The sequence below is a fragment of the Megalops cyprinoides genome, chromosome 14, assembly GCF_013368585.1.
Source record: "Megalops cyprinoides isolate fMegCyp1 chromosome 14, fMegCyp1.pri, whole genome shotgun sequence".
NCBI classification, from domain to species: domain Eukaryota; kingdom Metazoa; phylum Chordata; class Actinopteri; order Elopiformes; family Megalopidae; genus Megalops; species Megalops cyprinoides.
The window spans coordinates 25,714,477-25,729,590 of NC_050596.1; the positions used below are offsets into that span (position 1 = coordinate 25,714,477).

At 45.8% G+C, this 15,114-nt stretch overlaps 1 protein-coding gene across 2 annotated transcripts in view; it reads left to right on the plus strand.

Moving 5' to 3' along the window:
* abca12 (ATP-binding cassette, sub-family A (ABC1), member 12) overlaps positions 1 to 15,114 on the plus strand; it is a 72,548-nt gene that overhangs the window by 30,162 nt on the left and 27,272 nt on the right. For both annotated transcript variants that reach the window (XM_036545149.1, XM_036545148.1), the window contains 16 exons: positions 344 to 2,794; positions 3,056 to 3,159; positions 4,377 to 4,483; positions 4,895 to 5,115; positions 5,578 to 5,654; positions 5,832 to 5,962; positions 6,685 to 6,855; positions 7,555 to 7,719; positions 8,824 to 9,019; positions 9,559 to 9,698; positions 10,442 to 10,561; positions 10,755 to 10,845; positions 11,302 to 11,481; positions 12,099 to 12,423; positions 13,823 to 13,937; positions 14,385 to 14,714. In XM_036545149.1, the coding sequence (XP_036401042.1) occupies positions 344 to 2,794; positions 3,056 to 3,159; positions 4,377 to 4,483; positions 4,895 to 5,115; positions 5,578 to 5,654; positions 5,832 to 5,962; positions 6,685 to 6,855; positions 7,555 to 7,719; positions 8,824 to 9,019; positions 9,559 to 9,698; positions 10,442 to 10,561; positions 10,755 to 10,845; positions 11,302 to 11,481; positions 12,099 to 12,423; positions 13,823 to 13,937; positions 14,385 to 14,714 (4,924 nt within the window). The remainder of the gene's footprint in view (positions 1 to 343; positions 2,795 to 3,055; positions 3,160 to 4,376; positions 4,484 to 4,894; positions 5,116 to 5,577; positions 5,655 to 5,831; positions 5,963 to 6,684; positions 6,856 to 7,554; positions 7,720 to 8,823; positions 9,020 to 9,558; positions 9,699 to 10,441; positions 10,562 to 10,754; positions 10,846 to 11,301; positions 11,482 to 12,098; positions 12,424 to 13,822; positions 13,938 to 14,384; positions 14,715 to 15,114) is intronic.

The window sequence follows — 15,114 nt, forward strand, 5'->3', positions numbered from 1 at the left end:
CAGCTGAATCATTTCTTATTATGGAGCTGTAATGTTAATTTTATGTGTGTTACTGCAATAACAGAATCAATCAGGATACTGCAACCGTGGAAACATTAAGATAATGTCCTGTTGATAAAATCACTGCTGTATGTTTTATATATTTAAATCTAATTTTCTTTTATGTTACCTCCTACAGAATTGTTTTGCTCTTATAGATGGATTTCAGGGACCTTGACTAGTACTGGTGATGGGCTCCTTTGTGAACATGTGAACCTGGTCTTCTGACACCCTTATAACTTGTAATAATTGGACTAAAAGTGCTAAAGAGTTGACTGGCCCATGTCTTTTCCCTTCTTCTCAGCATTTTGGAAGTCCCCGCTTCGATCAAGCCCTTGTTGGAGCAGGTCACTGCTGCAGCCCCCTGGATGCAGCCATACGTTGATGCGGTAGAGATGATAGTTAACTACACACTCTGGAACTCTTTCGGTCCTGGGAATGCCTCAGTTACTCCACAGCTTCTTGGAGAGGCCTTGCAGGTCTTCCTGACTGGATTAAACTGGAATGACGGCTCCATCCAACACATCTTGAACGGAGACCTTTTCTCAAGCACTGACGGGCGCTTCATCGACAAAGTACTGAAGGATACAATTAGAGAGATGATTCGGCTGAGAGTGTTAGGAGACTGGCCAATGGCATATGGCATTATGGAGCAGCTGTTAGGTGTGGATGCCACCGGGGTGCTGCTAGAGCAAGCCTTTGAGCTGAATGCGTGGTGGGGCTCCACTGAATCCTCTGGAATGAACTTTTTGTCAGAGGCTATGGTGAGACTCTACGGCATGGTAAGGGCCATCTTGTCCTCCGTGACGGAGCTGAACTTCCCCTTGCCCTCTTACTCGAACATCTTCGTCGACCTTGCTGGGAACGTGCTCAACATGCTGAGGCAGATCGCCCGTACCAGTGACCTCTTTGCCCCCATCGACGCCTACCTCGCTCAGCTGCAGGAGCAGGTTGCTGGAGGGATGACCCTGAACGACCCCCTGCCTCAGACCCACGCCTCCAACAGGGTCAGACGTGCTGCAGAGAGGGAGCCTATTGATGACTTCTTGGACCTCTTCGAGATAGACTATCAGACTCTGCTAAAGGCCCTCTCTGCTCCGCCCACCACCGCTGAGATCTTGGAGACCGTCCATGTCTTTTTCGCCAACCCAGACCTCTCCGTTGTCCTGAAGGGCTTATCCAGAGAGATGATGGGGGGCTCCAATCAGGATGAGACTATAGACACTGCCCTCCGTGTTCTCTCCTACATCACAGCTTCTGGACAGTGGGAGAAGTATGCTGAGGTGTTTACACAGATCGCCCAGGAAGGCTGGAGTTTGAGTGACCTCAGCAAGATGGAGAAGCTTGTGGAGAGTATGGGAACGCTGGTCGACGTGGCCGTGGTGCTGTCCCGGCAACCCTCCCTTGACGTTGCCCGCAAGCTGGAGCACGTGGTGGAGCAGCTCAGCCCCGTGGTGTCCAATATCATTCAAGGCCAGCAGGGGAACAATGATACAGCCATCCAGTTCCTCATGGCTTTCACCAGCATCCTGCAGGAGAACGTGGAAGCCGCTAAAGACGTTAGCACGCTAGTCTCCACCATTGTCCAGGATCTTGTCACCTCTATATCTAGGCCAGAGTCTCAAAACAGCATAGACCCTTACATCATGGCGTTGGATCAGACTGTGGCTGCCTTCGCTACCTTCCTGCCCTCGATGGATGTGATGTACTTAAACTCCTCGGCCCAGCTGATGAAGGGCTTCATGATGCTTGTGTACTACCCCAGGAACACGGAGAAGTTGCTGCTGTCCACCAGCATGATCTCTGCATCACTAAATCACCTCCTGACTGCTGCTGGGGAGACCAGCCTTCCATCTGGGCAGTCAATCCAGGAAGTCTCCCACTCCATTGTTCTCAACAGTGTACTTGCCACTCAAGCCCTGTGGAACCTTTCCACCTCCAACCAAAGCTTCGGAAGCATGCAGGAACGACAGCAGGCAGTGACACAGGTGCTCCAGCACCTGGTCTCCATGCTTCCAGAGGAGCAGAGGAAGTATGTCCTGCCTCTACAGCCTGTGCTCCTGTCCACACTCTCTGGGGTGTCCAGCACTGCTGAAATCCCCCGTGTGTTCTTCAACGTCTCCAAACAGGTCACCATCTCTCTGTTGACAATGCTCAATGTCACTGAGTCCACACTGTCCCCAGGCAACTACTCTACTGGTGGCCTCGTCCAGATCCTTTTCAGTGTCTCAGACCTGGTCTCCAGCAGCCTGTGGGCAAGCTTAGCCATGGACCCATCCTCGATCAGTCTGCCCCATGTGTTCCAGCCTCTGCGCCAGGCAGTCCTGCTCCTGACTCCTGTGTTGCCGTTGGAAGGCAGGCATTACCTTAATGCCTCTCTCAGAGTCCTGGAGACCATGGTCGTTGTCCTCAACTACACTGCTGCCGGTGGAGATGCAATGGCTATTGCCTCCGCAGTTGGTGCCTCTGTCCAGTCTGTGCTGGTTATTGTACCATACCCAGGTTTCCAAGCCAGTGGTAACATCGTCAGTGACCTTGAGCAAACCTTCCAGGACGTTCTTTTAATCCTCTCTTCTGACAGTGGACCCTTGGACCAGACAACCAGCATTGCCCAGCTTCTCCTACATAACTTCCACAGTCTGCTAGTTCTGGCTAACAACAGCACGGAGGTCCAGGTGGCCCAAATGGTTCTGGGAGCTGCCCAGGCAAACATCGGTCACTTGCTGACTATGAACGCTACAAACTGGGTGAAAAAGTGAGTTGATTTTAGATTCTTACTTTTGATTTATAATCAACAGTGTTTTGATTACTTCTTCAGACTTTGCAGGTTTGTTTTGTGTTATGGTGAATGGAATTATTGTATGCACTTGTAGGACTCATTCTTAATTCTCTTAGTAACAGTAACTGCTTTGTCTCCAGCATCTTATTTTTAGGAGGAATCAGCATATTGTTGTTAAAGGAAAAAAGGAATAGCACAGGAGTGTGTTTGGTGAACTTATTATTGAATTGTTTTCAGGCTCCCATTCGTGCTGTCTGATATTGGAGACCGAATTCCAGATGGACTTCCCTATGCTACCTTAATAAAGAATCTTACCAGGAGCCTGGCCAGCGAATCTCAAGGTACATCTGTCTACGTGTCTCCCCTTTCATCACCCATTCAATTCACCACTCGCTCTTTCTGTTTAATGAAGTGTCCGCTGCGAGCTCCGGCCCTTGATGATTGCTTCACTTATGTAATTGCTTAGGACTTCATCCTTTCTCTTTACATCAGATTGGTTTTACATTTCACTCTGCTTCAGGACATTCTGCATGCAATTTGGCAGCCGGCTACGTTTTACCCTTAAACAAAGGGACTCAATTTTAATTGGTTGTATCCGAGTATAATTTTAATTTGTCTGGCATGTCAGTGAGTACATTGCGGCACCCGGAAGACTCAAGTTTTTAACAGAATATCGGTTTTCATGCCTCACCTAATACTGATGGATCTCAAACAATGGATTTATTTTTCTTCCAGGGTAAATTTCCGCATTATTCAAATTGAAACCGTACACGCGAGGCTTAATGGCAGCTTTGCGAAATCTCCTGAGGAGCCAGAAGGCATGTAGCCAGTCTCCAAGAGAAAGCATTCAGTGCCTCATTAAATGTCATTACCAGTGAAATTCACTCACTTCTCCTTCGCTCCTCCTCTTGTCCCTAGCCCCCTCGCTTCTCTTAGTTACCGAAATTTAATATATTACCTGCGCTGATTTGATAATGGCTGTGATTAAGCTCCAGCCCTTTATTGTTTCCCTTGTGTATGTTTACTGATAAATCCCATCCCTTCCTGTCCTAACAGGTCTTAATTGACTTTATTATGTCCATTAAGTATTGTTTGAAGCAGGCTCTTTGCACCGCACCCTTCGTTTGTAAAAGGTGAAATAACACTGTCCTTTTGTGTAGTGTCTTACATGCAAACTTGACCCTTTGTCATATTGAAGCTGCTTATTGAATTCTAATAAATACCTAGCTGACTCACTCTCACTTTGGTGCTGTACATAATGCTGCAATCATCTTGTGCTTTTAAATCCCCGGTCAGAGCTTTTTACCACCTGCGATGTTGTACGTTAAAGGAGATATCAGATTACAGTACATCCCACTGTAGGTAGTGGTGAGCTTTATTAACTTGTCAGTGTAGTTGATGGGTTTTGTTTAGTGTGCCACTTGCTGCCAGCTCCTCGGTTAACTGAGAGGGTGAGGGAAGTGAGGTAGTCGACCGTGTCCACTCTTGTTTTGCCTCATTGGAGACTGATCACTGACCTCTCCTGTGTCCCTCCTCTTTGCCCTGCTTTCCTGTACAGAGGACCTTAATATCCTGCTTCAGACTGGACAGACTGTCTCTGAGATCCTTGCATCTGACTGGATGTCCAGAAACATCTCTCTCCCCCTTGACCGCCTGCTGACCCAGGTAAAAAAAACAAAAAAAACAAAGATAAATTCATTCAGTTGAAATCACAGTGGGAGCTCAGAAGGAAATAAGAAAGATACATATTAACAGTAGTATGCAACCTTTCTAATACATAGTGCTCCCCTTAGTCGAAATGAGTTATGTGTTAATACCCCTCCCCAAATACTGAAAACATATGAACACGGGTAGCAAGACAGGTCACTTTGACATACTTCAACTGACGCATACACAGCTGCTTTCAACAAGAATGCTAATGCCTACAGGGATCTATTTTAGCATCCATCAGCTCACATTTGTCTTAAAACCAACTCAAAAACTGAACTATATACCCCTTCCTTTTAGCAGACCATGTGTGAAATTGTGACGTGCTGTTTGGGTCACTTTAATGCAATGACCCATTGATCATTGCAGGTGTGTACACTGGAGGGGATGAGTTCGGTCCAGCTGCTGTCCCAGGCCCTGTCCATCCCCCCTGGGCTGCTGTGTGAAATGGGCGTCCCCACCGTTCAGGCCGTCCACATGCTGACGGCCAGCCTTCTGGAGGATGGCAACGCCGGCCTCAAAACCCTCTCAGACATGCTGTTCGAGACCTTCGTCGGAGACCCCACCACGTACCACATCAATGCCAACTGGTACAGAGCACTGGCTCTCGCTGGCCGGAGTTTAACCTTGCTCGTTCCACGTCTTCCTGGCTTCCTGCAGGGTGGTGTTGTTCTCGCAATATTTGGACGCACTGTGTTGGTTGTGTCTCTGTATCTCAGTGTCCGCATTATCCTTTGTGTGTGCACTGATTTAAATGATGTTTTACAGTGCCTGTATGTCCTGTGTGTATCTCTTTACTGTCTGTCTCATAATGGAACTGTGTGCCCCTCCTGCACCTGTACAGCCCACCTGTATCTGTATATCTCCACTGCGTCAGAGCGCCCTACCTTCTTGCCTGTTTACACTGACACTGTTTATGTGATTTATTGTCTCTGTGTATACCTTTATGTCTCCCCCCCCCCGTGCCAGCGGACACCAGTATTTATATACGTATGTACGTTGTTCACCGTTGTAGTGTTTGTGTACCCTCAATCTGTTTTGCTGTGTTTCAGGACATCTGCCCTCTCAGAAAGCCTGGGCTTCAATGTGAGCAGTCTTATGTCTCTTAACATCAGCGTCAGCCCTCTAGGTACAGTGCCTTCCCTAATTACTAATGCACTCATTACTCAATGCTCGCATGCATTGTGGAGTCAAAATTACTTAAATGCTGCAGTTCATTTGTCTTTTGTTTCAGTACAAATATTCCATGGTTGAATCATGTCCCATGCCACGGTTTTCTTTTTTTTTTTTTGCGATGCCCTCCCAGGTGATGTCAAAGTGTCTGATCTTCTGAAGAACAGGACGGCTTTTACAATGGATGTCCTGCATCTGACCAGCATCCCTCCAGATGTCCTCAATTTCCTGATGGATATAGTACTGCCCGACAACAACCTCCAGGTACCTTTCACCCACATATTTTATCGCAGAAACCTGCAGGTGCTGCTCTGATCCCAAAAGAAGGTGGTTAAAAGGAATCCTTTACAAATTTTACAGCAGGAATGATGAAGATACTTAATGATTGTATCGTAAAATGGCCTTATGCTGTATAAAACTAGCCTGTCCAAGTAAGGTGGTTTGATTAGGGATTCCATGATGTGGTACATAGTTTGAAATTACATGTCATCTGGTAATTTGATGCGTGTACAGTTGTTCATTTACGTTACATTATTGTCATTTAGCAGACACCCTTATCCAGAGAAACTTACATAGTTATCCATTTATACGGTTGGATAGTTACTGATCCAATTGAGGTTGAAGTACCTTGCCCAAGGGTACAACAGCAGTGTCCCAGCAGGGAATTGAACCAGTGACCTTTCAGTTACAAGCCCTGCTGCTTTCTACTGTGATACACTGCTGCCACATTGTATGTGTATCATTTTTGAATTACATAAATTATCGTAAATGATAAATACATTCCATAAATCCATTTATCCATCCACTCTGAGTCCATCTTGTATTGAGCCCTTCCTATGTGGAGTGTCCGGGATTGGCTTTTGAAAGGTCTCTCTGTGGAAGCTGGACGGATGCATTTTGAGTTTGTCCGCTGGGTTGACTGTTTGACCGAGCGGCCCGCGGGTACAGTGTAACACTCTGACCCCACTTTGACTCCCCCCTTCCAGCTGCTGGCCTGGCTGGCCAACATGCGGCACTGCAGCGACCCGTCCATCCTGGCGCTGAACGGGACGGAGGCACTGATCTTCAAGGTCTTCTGCTCACTCCCTCCGCAAGAGTGGTACAACTTCCTGGTGCTGGTCGCTCGCTACGTCAACATGGAGAACGTCATTTACAGGGTGAGTTTGCCCTTCTGTGTTCTCCAAGGCAACAGACAAGGCAATGCCCTCACAGCCATCATTATTTAGTGGGGAAATATGAATGAAAGCTACTTTCTTAAGTAGCAGAAACGCTACTTAAGAATAAATGCCGATTTTGGAATGAGGTACTGAGAAGCAATTATGCTATTGTGGGGGATGAATCATAGGAAAATAATAATCTGTTTTGTTGGCACTATAGTGTGATGCCACTATTATAGTACTAGACAGACTATTCTGTGCAGTGCAAATTTGGTTGTATCATCAAGACACGAGTGCTCATATTCATTGGTAAGGATATTTTAGAACAGTCTTACTAACACAGACTCTCTCTAAAAGCAGGGGGGGGGGGGGTAGAGATTGAGGCAGAGGTAAATGGTATTAAGAATATACATAAATGGAGAAATCAATTAATGAATCAATTTTTATGTGTTTAAGCACTTTTTTGTCTAAGCCCCAGGTGCACAGGGACATTGTGAGCGTAACAGTGTAGTAAGAGTCCAGGATAAATACTCATATTGCTTGGGGGCGGTGGGGGGGGGTTCAGGAGTACCTGTTGCAACAAGCCTCCATCAGCCCTCTGTGGATATGACAGTGTATGAAAATAAGGACTTAACCCAGGGTCTCTTTTGCTTCACAATGCTAACCCTGTCTTGCTCCCTCTCCGATCCCGCCCACCAGCTGATACTGTCCAATGACATGCAAAGCCTGGTCGGCGTCATGCTGCAGATGCTCAAATTCCTCATGGACATGATGGGAAAGCTCCTGCCCTCCATCAGCCGGCTGCAGGGGTACCTGGTGTCGATCCAGGATCTCAACCTCGTGGCTAACCCAGAGTTCCGCAGCGTGAGTGTGCCTGCTCATCATCTGTCACACCTCCTGACATTTTAAACCTGCGCTAAATACAAAACACAGATGCTGTAAGATGTTTTCCTGCCATAAGTGATAAGTGTCATAAGTGCAAAGTTCTGTAGCATTAACACACACGCATGCGTGCATGCATGCACGTGTGCGCACACACACACACACACACACACACACATATCTGGCGACATCCAGCTTTGAGAACCCTGATCTGCCCTATGCTAGATATACTTCTTACCTATGTGTATTGTACATGTCTGTGCACCAGTGTGTGACGGGAGAAGGGAGATATAAACAAATGAACAAAAATCAAACAAAACTGCTCTGTGGTAGTCGGCCCACTGTCCCCAGGTAGTATGACAGGTTCAAGGGACTTACCGCCCTTTTCAGGTATCGAGGCAACACCTCAGTTGCTGGCAACCTACTCCGGGCTACTGGTTCCAGCCGCTCAGGCAGACACAAGCATCCTCAAGGTTTTGTTCAACTTCCCAAAAAAGAAATTCCACATAAACAACAATGGAATATAAATATGCCACTGTACATGGTTTGTTGAAAATAGAGGGCAAAACAAAACACAGATGGAGCCTTCCACAACAAGCCGGCTATGGTCCACAAATAGTGGCTTCAACATGTGCAGCCAGCATACAGGAACCACTATCGCCCCACATTCCCCAGTGAGGTCCCACCCTTTTAACCTGTGCTACAGGGCAGTGAGACTGCCCCCTCTAGGTGGTATACAGCCAGTGCACAAAGAACAGAAACCAAAAGGCTGTGTGGTACAGGTGGGTGAAGCAGGTTGCAACACTACATGTATTCGATATATTTATGCGTGTGTGTGGGTGTGTGTACACAATGGACATGCTATAATCTTAGTTCTTGGAAAACAGGAGCCTCAAATACAAAAGAAAATGTAGTTGGACTATAGCCCAACACAGCCCTCTCTTCTCATAAATGACTGCAGCTTTCATGAAGCCCTCTTACTTCTCATGAAACCGTCCTGTTGCTCAGTGCTGTCTGTGTATCACTCTTTGATGTGGTCCAGTAACATGACCCTCTCTCTGCCCCCCCCCCCCCCCCCAACCCCAGCTGGTGCATGGCCAGCGCTCCACCATCTCCAGCAGGGCCACTTTCACCACCATCTCGCGGGCCATGTGCACCAATGGCATGCTCTCCCTGTTTGGCATCTCCAAGCTGCCCAGCTTCGCCGACTCGGACCCCTCCACCCAGGGGGACCCCAAGATCGAGGAGCTCATCGAGAAGTTCAAGATCCCCCGCGATGCCAGTAGGAAAATAAATAGAGCTGCCTTTTTTTAATGCCACACTGCACTCTTTGGAATTAGTAACTAGTCGTAACTGAAAGTGTTTTGTGCATAATATAAAGATAAATGTAGAAGTGTTTCTTCACTTTGTTTTTGAAATGGCCTTTCCTTAATCAGGATTAATACATTGGGACAAGACCTACAACAATGCAGTTGAGCAACTAATTAATCTACAGTTCAGTATACTGAAGAAATACATTTAATTTTATCTTTTTGTTAGCACTACCACACTCCCAGAAACAATGCAAAAATGTCTTAAAGCAACTCTGCTTCCAGATCAGCATTCAGCTACTTAGCTCATCAAATCTAGTCTACAGATAGCTGACTTGGAACAAAGATAGCAAAAATATCAACATGCGTGCCCCAAGTACTACTGTACCAAATTTGAACATAAAACCAAACCAAAATAGGTTGATGGGCAATGATAGGTGGTGAAACGATAAGGATGATAGTAGGTTGATGATAAAATGATGATGAAAGTGAATTTGTCCTCCTTCGCTAGCCCCCTTCTGCATGAACTTCTACCTGGACATGGTGAACACCACAGGGGGTGCCGTTGCCTGGGCCTTCCTCAAGCCAATGCTGTTGGGTCGGGTGCTCTACACCCCAGACACACCCTTGACCAGGGAAATCATCCAGAAGGTAAGTGCACCACACCCTTGTGGCCATCACAGCCACGTACACGCTCGCACAAACGCAGATGCAGACGCAGACGGAGAGGCAGAGGCAGAGGCAGATGCAAGCGCATTTGCACATGCATAAAAGTCTGCACAGGCCTGAAACTGAAATTGAGCCTGACACGACACACACGCTTAATTGGGGGCGGAATAAAATTAAATAAAATCAAAATGATGTTCAGCAGCTTACATGTATCGAAAACCTTCCCTTTTGGGAAAGTAGAGTGTGCTCAATGAAAAAGCTCAAGAAAAAATATTTAACATTCAGCAACATAACACATGACCACAATACATCCATCCTTGTTGAGAAAACAGTGCACCACAATGGGGATAAAGTCTGTAAAACTAAACAAATTGAAATTGGAAAATTCGGCTCCAGTTCAACAAAGCAAACAGTCTTTTTCAGGAAAACTGAGGGCATTTAGGAGAAAATTGGGGGGGGGGGGGGGTATAAATATACAATGTTGAAACATGGCAGCCATATTGTTCATTGGGGCAATCAAAAAAATTGAGTGAAGATGCCTGCATATACACACATATACACAACTGCACAAAGACCCGCACACACACACACACACACACACACACAGTGCTCCATCTTTACAGCTCACTCCATGTTCCCCATGTTACTTCATATTACCCCTCTGAAACGTAGACACTGGTATGGAAACGGTTGTACTAACAAGTTTTTTTTACATTGCCTCCAAGTCCAACGCCACGCTGCAGCAGTTTGCAGACCTGAGGCTGTACGCTCAGGATTGGCTCAAGTCGTCTTCCTACGTGGTGGAGTCAGCAAATCTGCTGCAGAAAACCCTCCCCATCCTCAAGGTAGGGGAAAGCTCTTTGCACCTGTCGGCCACGGCCATTCACTCGAAATCATCTCTGCGGGACTGAGGTTTTTTCAAGCTTCTGTCTGCAGAGTCAGGCAGACTACTGCGACTGGGAATAAGAGCCCTGGACCTCAAAAACCTTCTGTAAGTCGATTCCTGTAATACTCAGTATCTCTGCTTCTCCTTTCCAGAATTCCCTCAGCAATGCCTTTGTGCAAAACTTCATCCAGTTGCAGACGGACATTGATGTCACCCAGATGCAGCAGACCCTCAACAACTTTTGTGAGTTATATTTCCATCTCCTGTTGTACTGTACCTACCTTCTTTGTCAGTTTTTAAATGGGAGAGACTAAGCAGGCATCTGAGAGGACGTCACATGAGCTGGCAGCCCAGCCAATCAATTAAATTTTAAATAGATTTAAAGATAGCCACAGCCAGCTGGCAGCGAAGAAGAAAAAGTATACCTGTAATTTTATTGAAGTAGAGGATGATATCATCTAACCTTGAATCCACAAGTTAAATCAGTAAAAGTCTACTGATGAAAAGGTGAATGTGCACACATAATTCATATAGTTAAATATGCCTGTGGGAAAACAGAAGCAGCAACCCCCCCCCCCCCCCCCCCCGAAAATGAACCTTTTGGTTCCAAACCCAAGTCCTTAGCCACTACCCCGCACTTTCAGCCACCTGACACTGATCCTCCCACTGTAATGTGCTCATTTGCATGTCCCTCTGCAGCAAACATGACTACCCTGCTTGAGAAGAACAAGAACATCATCCAGCAGATAACCACCCTCTCCACGCTGATGATGAACCTCTCGTCCTGCGTCAACTTCAACCGCTTCCAGGGCCTGAACTCCACCGAGGAGCTCAACACCCTGGGCGAGGATCTCAGCCGCACCCGTGATCTCTACGCCAGTAAGTGCCCCCCTCCCCTCCCCCGTAAATCATGCTTCAGACACTCGTTAATATTTTCATGCATATCATGCATTTCATTTTAGAGCATCTGTTTTCATTTTCAAACATCTGTGTGTGCAGCAGCTCTTCAGGTCCACGCCAGGGTCTTCCAAGTTTTAGAGATGAGCTGGGTGGAGATCACATTACAGGATCATTGACACAGTTAACAACAGTGTAATTACTGGGCTGTCAGTGAAGACTTTTCTGTATTGACAATAACTGTCATCTATCTCTTGTTTTCAGAGATCTTTCTTTAAACAGAAAGAGTTTCCTGCTATGTTGACTGACAGATTGCTCATATGTGTGCAAGTTCATATCTTGCATCCATCATCTGATACAATGATAAATATTGCATTTAGGGCTAGGTCTCAAGGAGAGTATTGGTTGGATGCTCTGCGCATTGCTCGATGGTGGTTGCTTTGTACATCCAACCTGGTAATTTTTCTGTGTTCAGAAAGGAGAAACTAAATTTTAGCAAGTAACTACAGATAAGTACAGAAGGAATCACTGTAGGTGCCAGTGATTCTAGATTATCTCCATAGTGCCACTCATTCTTACACATGCAATCCCCTTCTCAGGTATCATCTTCAACCTGCCCAAGAGCAACCCCACAAGCCCCTCTCGGCGGAGACGGGACGCCTCTGGCTCACCTCTCCCGCCGAAGGTGGAATACACCATTCGGATGCACATCGAGAACGTCATGCGGACGGACCGCGCCCGAAACCCCTTCTGGGTGAAGAGCGCCTACATCTCGCCCCTCAAGACCCAGCGCTACAACCGGGGCTTCATCTACCTGCAGGAGAGCATCGAGCGCGCCATCATCGAGACGCAAATCGGCCGTAAAGTGGAGGAGCCAGCAGTCCAGCTGCAGGCGTTCCCTTACCCCTGCTACCTCCACGATGAGTATGTGTCCTTCCCTAAACCAGTTATCTACCTCCACGATGAGTATGTGTCTTTCCCTAAACCAGTTATCTACCTCCACGATGAGTATGTGTCTTTCCCTAAACCAGTTATCTACCTCCACGATGAGTATGTGTCTTTCCCTAAACCAGTTATCTACCTCCACGATGAGTATGTGTCTTTCCCTAAACCAGTTATCTACCTCCACGATGAGTATGCGTCCTTCCCTAAACCAGTTATCTACCTCCACGATGAGTATGTGTCTTTCCCTAAACCAGTTATCTACCTCCACGATGAGTATGTGTCTTTCCCTAAACCAGTTATCTACCTCCACGATGAGTATGCGTCCTTCCCTAAACCAGTTATCTACCTCCATGATGAGTATGTGTCCTTCCCTAAACCAGTTTGCTAGCTCTATGATGAGTGTGTGTCCCTCTCTGAACCAATCAGCTACCTCTCTGATGAGTGTGTGTCCTTCTCTGAACCAATCACCTACATGTCTGAGTGTGTTTCTTCACTAAACCAATGAGCTACCTCTCTGATGAGTATGTGTCCTTCTCTAAATCAGTCATCTCCTTCCATAATGGGAATGTGTCCTACAAAGCAGTCAGCTATGTCCACAATGAGAAAACTGCTCTATGTACAATATAGTACATATATATATGTGTGTGTCTGTGTATGTATAAGTGTGTGTAATCTATCTACACAATATGTAACATAGTATAATTTTAACTTGACAGTGAATTGGTAGGCTAAATGAATGAACAGCTCACACAATTCACATTTCACATTTCCTGGATTTTCATACAGCTATAATTCAGGTAAAGAGTGCTCTTCAAGTGTACCACAACCGTGTTCCATTTGTGACTGGAACCTACGTCCATTCTAATTACAGAGTTCAGTGGCTCCACTCTACAAATTCCAAATTGCCGATATTATTGAACTTTAACATGTTTTGCTCAGATATTTCTCAGTGTTTGCGGCTGCATCATGCAGTTGCATGTAATTAATCTATGCCACAAATAACAGGGTGTCTCAGTGGATAGTGTTGATATAGATGTGTCAGGACAGGACAGCGTAACACTGTTTTCCTCAACCCGTCAGTGATAGATGGGTATGTGTCTTCTTTGCATTGATTTAGAGAAGAAGATGTTTCACAGGGAATATTCACAGCAAAATATTAGCATTGTAATAATGTAGATAACGCTCCAGCCCAGGAATTCAAATGCATACATTCAGTATCTGATTTTACAAAACAATTATAGATTGGAAAAACAGAAAAATGAATTTTTATGAATACCTGGTCTTATTTCAGTAAATACAAGCATCGTGTTTTGATGCTGATAGCCGTTAAAATTGAACATTGACTGTGACCAATGCTATGTTCCGCTCTGCCCTGCAGGTACCTCAACAGCATCTCCTTTGCCTTCCCATTGGTCCTCATGATTGCCTGGGTCCTGTTCATCGCCAACTTTGTCAAAAAACTGGTTCACGAGAGGGAGCTTCGTCTGCATGAGGTTTGAGCCACCAAATGCCCAGTTTAACCTGCATGTACCTACAGCACATTATGTTATTGTCATTTAGCAGTTCTTATACAGAGTGACTAAGAAAGAGTGTGGAGCACAATAACCTGCTTAACATACACTAGGATTAGAGAGTAATTCACATTAACTATATATATCTTTGTTTGGATACGTAAGCTCTTATTTGTTGACTGAACGGCAAAAAGTCACTCCCAAAATGTGCATTTTGCAGGGAATTTCAGTAAAAAAAAAGAGATTGATTTCTGTGTGTGCAAGGCAAAGTGCTTTTAACCGTGTTCTCTTTACCTTACGTATGTTTTTGAATGAGCACATTCATTGAAGGTGCTGTAGGCCATTCTGACCGTCGTAGACAGATTCACTGTAATAACACCCCCAGGCTTGTGTTGACCCTCCGCCTCCTTGCCATTTTAATTATCACAGTACATGAAGATGATGGGAGTCAATCCCATCAGCCACTTCTTCGCCTGGTTCATAGAGAGCGCGGCCTTCCTGGTCGTCACCATCATCATCCTCACCATCATCCTGAAGGGCGGCCGCATACTGCCCAACAGCAACGGCTTCCTGCTCTTCCTCTACCTCTGTGACTACGGCCTCTCCATCCTGGGCATCAGCTTCCTGGTCAGCTCCTTCTTCGACAAGACCAACATCGCTGGGCTGAGCGGCAGCCTCATCTACGTCATCTGCTTCTTCCCCTTCATTGTGGTCGTGTCCCTAGAGTCCTCTCTCTCCTTCTCTGCTAAGAGCGCACTGGTGAGACTCTCAGACACACACGGATAGGTCGATAGATAGATAGGCCGATAGATAGATAGATAGATAGATAGATAGATAGATAGATAGGCCGATAGATAGATAGATAGATAGATTTACATCATTTACATTTTGTTGCTTAGCAGATGCTCTTACCCATTTACACTTATTCATTTGGCAGACGTTTTTATCTAAAGTGAGGTACAATACAACATAAGCGAAAAACCATAAAGAGTCAACAATATTAGAAGTACTGCATGACAGTTCCAAAGGTTGGCCAGGCAAAGTACAAACTAGCAGATACAAACTATCCAGAGTGGCATACAAGATAAGTACATTTAACAGTGCATATACAGATAGATAGATGTAATAGATAGATAGATAGTCTTAATATAGTTTTGAT